This window comes from Nansenia antarctica (genome assembly GCF_963989245.1).
Source record: "Nansenia antarctica genome assembly, chromosome: 7".
NCBI classification, from domain to species: Eukaryota; Metazoa; Chordata; class Actinopteri; order Argentiniformes; family Microstomatidae; genus Nansenia; species Nansenia antarctica.
Window position 1 is genome coordinate 14,705,703 of NC_137677.1, and position 7,027 is coordinate 14,712,729.

General features: G+C 45.1%; 1 protein-coding gene across 1 annotated transcript; it reads right to left on the reverse strand.

Moving 5' to 3' along the window:
* Window positions 1-2,177: 2,177 nt before the first annotated feature.
* aqp4 (aquaporin 4) lies at window positions 2,178-6,168 on the reverse strand (the record flags this gene model as incomplete). The annotated part of the gene is made up of 4 exons (XM_080537301.1): window positions 5,782-6,168; window positions 5,469-5,633; window positions 4,642-4,722; window positions 2,178-2,435 (listed from the first exon to the last, which is right to left on the reverse strand). Exons 1-4 carry the CDS (start codon window positions 6,163-6,165, stop codon window positions 2,178-2,180), a joined length of 888 nt encoding a protein of 295 aa, XP_080393427.1. The 5' UTR covers window positions 6,166-6,168.
* Between the last annotated feature and the right edge of the window lie 859 nt (window positions 6,169-7,027).

The following is a 7,027-nucleotide window of genomic DNA, read 5'->3' on the forward strand; positions in this document are numbered from 1 at the left end:
ATTAACTTTTAATGAGTCTAAGTGTGTTTTTTTCTCTTGTCAATTAATTTAAGGTTTTACATTTTAATAAATTGCCACAGGACAGAAGACAGAGTACAGCAATGAGAGAGAAGTTCGACTGTACCAGTATACTAAGCTTTGCCCTGGGAATGGAGCTAAAACACACAAACGCATGCACACACACGCACGCACGCGCGTGCACACACACACACACACACGCATGCGTGCGCACACACACACACACACACACACACACACACACACACACACACACACACACACACAAATAGAGATAGAGGGAGACAGATTTAATAATCTTATCCCACTTGAAGTCATATTCATCCTTTACTAAGGTTGTTGGAGCCCTCTCCAGGTCAATACTTGCAAGTGCACCTTCATCACTGATCCAGCATCCAATCAATCCATGAATCCATCTGTCTGCCAAGTTAACTTTATTAGTTATGAGATATCTCAGAATACTGCAGCACAACTCAACGCAGAGCCTTGAATTGATATAAAATGTAAGGCATGTGTCCAACTTGATGTAATATACAACACATTTTAACAGTACAAAAATAGTAAAAACAAATGAGCATAAATAATTCAGCTCTTTCTTAAATCAGCCTTTCAATCATATTATACACTTTATCCAAAAGTAATTTCAGTGTGTGACAGTTTCTGAGTGTGTGTGTGTATGTGTGTGTGTGTGTGTATGTGTGTGTGTGTGTGTGTGTGTGTGTGTGTGTGTGTGTGAGCATGTGTGTGTGTGTGTGTGTGTGTGTGTGTGTGTGTGTGTGTGTGTGTGTGTGTGTGTGTGTGTGTGTGTGTGTGTGTGTGTGTGTGTGTGAGGGGATACAGAGAGGAAGATAGGTCAACAAAAACAGCACTTTTTGCTAAGGGAAAGTGTAAAGTAGAATAAATACAGCAGTGGAAGGGTATGACCCATCTCCAACCCACCTAGATCAGTCATTAATTATGCAATTGTGCATCTCTGTCACAAATTAATACATTAGTGAATCAAAATCTGAGTATCAGTGATATCAGTATCTGCTATCTATCAGAGAATCAACTCTGATTCTGTGAGATTCATAGATCTCTAAACAAAGAAGAGAGTGGTGCACCCTACAATACATTTGTAGATACAGTTCTCCAAGTGCACTGAGAAAGAAGGACCGGTGCTGTGAGTTCCCTACCAGACACACTACCATGGTACCAGTCTACGACAGTCTATGTCCATGACTGTCTTCAGGATAGCTGTCTATGGAAGGTCTGTGTCAAAGTCTATGTTGCAAGTGCCTGAATAGTCAAGCCCAGTCTCTCGAAGGTCTCTATAGAGGTCAGTCTCTATGGAGGTCAATCTTTAAGAGGTCAATCTTTAAAGAGGTCAGTCTCAAAGAGATCAGTCTATAAGAAGTCAGTCTCTAAGAGGTCAGTCTCTAAAAGCCAGTCTCTAAGAGGTCAGTCTCTAAGAGGTCAGTCTCTAAGAGGTCAGTCTATAAGAAGTCAGTCTCTAAGAGGTCAGTCTCTAAAAGCCAGTCTCTAAGAGGTCAGTCTCTAAGAGGTCAGTCTCTAAAAGGTCAGTCTCTAAAAGTCAGTCTCTAAGAGGTCAGTCTCTAAGAGGTCAGTCTCTAAGAGGTCAGTCTCTAAGAGATCAGTCTCTAAGAGGTCAGTCTCTAAGAGATCAGTCTCTAAGAGATCAGTCTCTAAAAGTCAGTCTCTAAGAGGTCAGTCTTTAAGAGGTCAGTCTCTAAGAGGTCAGTCTCTAAGAGATCAGTCTCTAAGAGGTCAGTCTCTAAGAGGTCAGTCTCTAAGAGATCAGTCTCTAAGAGGTCAGTCTCTAAAAGGTCAGTCTCTAAAAGTCAGTCTCTAAGAGATCAGTCTCTAAGAGGTCAGTCTCTAAGAGATCAGTCTCTAAGAGATCAGTCTCTAAGAGGTCAGTCTCTAAGAGATCAGTCTCTAAGAGGTCAGTCTCTAAGAGATCAGTCTCTAAGAGGTCAGTCTCTAAGAGGTCAGTCTCTATGGAGGTCAGTCTCTAACAGGTCAGTCTCTATGGATGTCAGTCTCTATGGAAGTCAGTCTCCCTGGGGGCCAGTCTATAACAGATCAGTCTCTTTGAGAGCTGTGTAGAGGTCAGTCTGGACAGCGGTCTGGTCTTCTTTCCCAGTGGACCTCATTAGTCATACGGAGGAGAGCACCTCCCCTGAGGTCTCCCTCTCCTTCCGCTCGGCCCTCTCCACGTCCATCACTGTGAAGGGAGGCTCTTTGACCAGCTGGTCGCGGTCGGCGATTAAGCTCGTCTGGACCTCGCGGTATTTGGTGCCGCTCTTGGAGAACACCTCAGAGTAGCGTCTCTTCAGCTCAGGGTCCGGGCAGAACAGGTAATCATACAGGGCGGCAGCCATGACACCACCCAGCACTGGACCCACCCAGTACACCTGAAACAAGGACACAACCATTAACACACTTATACATACCTGCGCGAGCATTAGTGTGTGCGTGTGTGTGTGTTTGTGTGTGTGTGTGTGTGTGTGTGTTTGTGTGTGTGTGTGTGTGTGTGTGTGTGTGTGTGCATAAGTGCAGATTTGAGTATCTCAGTGGGAGAGCATGCCCGTATGTGACGTGTTTATGAGTCTGCATTTAGTCTGTACGATATCCTCAGACGGTCTGTCTGACCTCTCAAGTTCCGAGATACAACCATAAGTCAGACACTTGAACCCCCACCTCCCTCCGAGACCTCTCCCTCTCTCTGATTATCAGGTATCAGCTGAATTAGGCTTGAACTTGACCCTGATGTCACATAGGCTGATGTTCCAGTCATGGAACTCCTCGGGTAGGGGCACATCAGTTCTGCTCTTAAACAACCAAAACAACATGCACACTCACAGATACTGACTGTTAGTCTATACATGTCTGATGTCCATCTAATGTTACAGTAGTAATGTACTCAATGAGGATTTGGCACAGGAGTGTTGCCAGAGATGAGAGTTCAGCTAAATGTTTTTATTTTTAACTGCTAAGACTGTTAAAGAGAGTGGGAAGGGCAGCATGACGTTTGCCTTGAAAGCTTGGGTCATCTATTATTGGTTTGAAGTGTGAGTGTGTGTGTGTGTGTGTGTGTGTGTGTGTGTGTGTGTGTGTGTGTGTGTGTGTGTGTGTGTGTGTGCGCGTGCGTGTGTGTGTGTGTGTGTGTGTGTGTGTGTGTGTGTGAGTGTGTGTGTGTGTGTGTGTGTGTGTAGGTGATTATACTGTATGTGTCAGGGCATGTAGATGTTAATGGGTTTGCACACTAAACATAATACAGTAGTGTTATTACAGTGATTATGCTGCTGGTCTCTGATAGATAGAGCTTGTCTATGCTGGAATTATGATGAGGCTGTGACCTTTCTAATGTTTCATTTGCTAGAAAGGAAACCTTGTAGATGTGGCTGATGACAGCACAGTTAGCCAGGAGTCTGCATGCAGCACGTCCCCAGCATGTCCCCAATTTATAATAAATTATTAAATATATAAATAATAATAGATAAATTAATTTCCATTGCAGCTATTCACATGCAATTTAGACCAGATATTGGTATCAACTCAATAAGACTACACAACTAAATACATTGTAACATTCCAAATCATCAAAAAAGTTATGTGCAATAAAGGGGAATGACACAGGAAAGAAGTATTGAACACGCTAACTGAAATGTATTTGACACTTGGTGGAGAAGCCTTTGTTTCCAATGACAGCGTCAAGATGCTTCCTGTACGAACAAACTAATCACTCACAGTGATCAGGTGGGATTTCTAGAACATTCTTCAACACAGACAGTCTTTAAATCTTGAAGATTCCGGGGGGGCCCACTGGTGAATCTTGATCTTCAGTTCCTTCCACAAATTTGGAAGTACTTACCCACCATCATACACTAACCCAGCTGATTCTAATTAGCACAGGTAAGAGAACTCATTAGTGGCATACGTTTCTGGAATTTCTTTAGCTGTGAGTTAATACTCAATGTCTGATCTAAATTTCATGTGAATAGCTGCAATGGAAACATGTTGAATAAAATAATTGTTGAATACTTATTTTCCTCACTGTATGTCATTCCCAAAGAACTTACATATTGTGTGTGTGTGTGTGTGTGTGTGTGTGTGTCATTTGTACGAGCGTGAGAGAGAGAGAGTGTGAGAGAGAGAGAGAGAAAGAGATAGAAAAAGACAGATAGAGAGAGAGAGAGAGAGACAGAGTGAGAGAGAGAGATAGAGAGGGAGAGAGAGAGAGGGAGGGAGGGAGTACACACTGACAGTCCAGACGTATCACAGCTACGTGCCACTCTAAGACCCTCGGAGCGATGAGAAGCATGTTTATCTAAGTGTATATGCACAAGTTAAAGATTTACAAATGTAGGGGCTGACCCTGTGTTTTTCCTGAGAGAGGCCTAGATTAAGACCCCGTTGGCAGGATCTCAGGGGTTGTGTTTGGTGTGCCAGCCGTTTAGCAGACACTTATGCAACCTCCATGCTGAGCCAAAGACGAGCCCTCAAAGGAGAAAAATTCCTATTGGCTTATAATCCATGTTTAGCTTGGCTGAAATCATATTCATCATGTTTGATTAATAACGGTTCTGTGTGTGTTTTGTATTGATTCTTCTCACTCACCCAGTGATTCTCCCAGCTCCAGGTAACCAGGGCAGGCCCAAAAGAGCGGGCGGGATTCATACTGGCCCCAGTGTACGGGATCTAACAGAGGGATAGAAACATATTATTACACACACATTCACATTATGTTTAAACTGATCACAATTGTTTAATGACCGGGACCTTGATAATAACATTCCAATATAACAGTCATGTGGTACATTTTAAGTTACGGTGAATAACTGGACCATTACACCAGAGTGGCCACAGACTGATATGGCGCTTTTCCACTACCAGGCCGACCCGGGCCGGGTCCGGCTCGGCTCAGCACGCATTTGAAAAGTTCCATATAGGTTCGGGTAGGATACCTTCTCCACTATACACAACAGACCAGGAACGAGCGGCGACAGTAGGAGGAGTTACGTGTCATAAGAGCACTTCACTGTAATAAGTGCCGCTATACAGCTCAACGGGGGGAAATGCGATAAGAATTCCACATCAACGGGGGAAATGCGAGAGTGTGGTGATAGCTGAGCCTACCCAGCCGAAGGTCCCCCTTGTTACATGAGGATGACACACGCTCTGGGGGGTAAACACAAATAACCTACAGGGTGGGTGTGGAGAAGTGAGGCAGGGGTATGTGCTGTATAGTGCATACAGATCAAGCCCCACATCCAGAGTGACGAGAGTTTCCACCAGTTAGTTTGACCGACTACCAATCCTAGCTTAGTGAATCAACCATGAGAAAAAGTGTCTAGCCTTGCACAAAGGCTATCACTAGATAGCCATGTTGACAGATAAAGTATGAAGCTAACTCAGACTCAGGTGGCTAACACAGGTATACTCACAGCAAATAGGTGGCCAATGCACACCGAGAAACCGATGGCCAGGGCAGACGAGCCCTTCAGGTCACTGCGTTTGGGGTCACAGGTAGCAAATATGGTGAAGACCAGCTCGAAGGTGATGAAGAGCTCCACTACCAAGGCGTGGCCCACAGAGATACTGGTGTTCACCTGTTGGAGAGTCACTTTTCAGCACATACAGGACTAGGATGCAAAGCAAAGTAGGTAGAGAAAACATCAAGCTATCCAAAATCCAACATTATGGGTTACCTTTCAAGCTAAATATTCCACACACTCAAAGCTCAAGCTGTCCGCTTACCGTTGTGACGCCCATTCCACCCCTGACGGAGACCGGGGTGACCCCGTGGAGGATGGCGGCCCCCACCACGGCCCCCAGACACTGTCCTAGCAGGTAGAACAGACCCTTGGCCAGGCTGAGTTTGCGGGTGACCACCATGGCTGCTGTGACAGCGGGGTTGATGTGAGCCCCGCTTATGTGGCCAAAGCACTGAACCAGGGTGGCGATGCTCAGGCCGAAGCACAGTGAGATCAGCAGGAGGTCTTGAGGTGGGGGGTGCTCCTTCTCCGCCCCCCAGTTAATGGTAGAGCCCAAACTGAGTAGCACGAAGATCAACATGGCCAGAAACTCTGCTGCCACGCAGCGCCAGAACTCCTGTGTCCATATCCCCTTAAAGGCAGCCATGGCACGGTCTGTACGACAACAAGGGATCCAGGATGTGCGGCAAGGGCATGCACGCTGGGACCAAAACGTCCTGGAGAGAGGAGAGAGATGGAGAGAAAAGGAGATGAATAAAGGGTGCCTTTTCTCTTCTCCTGTTGTCTCCTGGTGACAGAGAGGCAGATCACTGATGAGGATGACTATGAACGATTATGAAGCCTTCCTGACACAGCACCAGCAACTGTACAACTGGGCCACACACACACACACACACACACGCACGCACGCACGCACGCACACACACACACACACACACACACACACACACACACACACACACACACACACACACACACACACACACACACACACAGAGTGAATGCAGCTCGTAAACAACTTCCACCGTAAAATAAGTCAGCCCACCGCAGATAGCGCATACAATACGCAGATATTATTACGCACTATTTTGTGTAATGATAAGTATTTTGCAAATTAAGCTATATTGGTAATAAGGGTAACCAATTATTTTGTATAAATAATAATAAAAACATATAAGCTAATGGCACTTTAAACCTAAAATAATCAACAACATTATAGCCAGTGATGAAGTTAACTTACCGGAGACTTTCGCGCGTTTGGTAATAATCGACATGATTATAATTATTATAATAATGACTATAATACTATAGCTGCGGACTCCATACGGAAAAGGTGCGTGGAAGAGACATGACATAGCCTTTAAACTTTAAATTCCCCTGGTAGCCTACTTACGTGGGGCTGGTGAGCTAGACCGCTGGGGATGTGTCTGGCGGAAATGTGTGCTTGGAGACGACCTCGAGGAATCTTTAAATATGCAATAACCGCTCAATAACCACCCCAGTCAGCT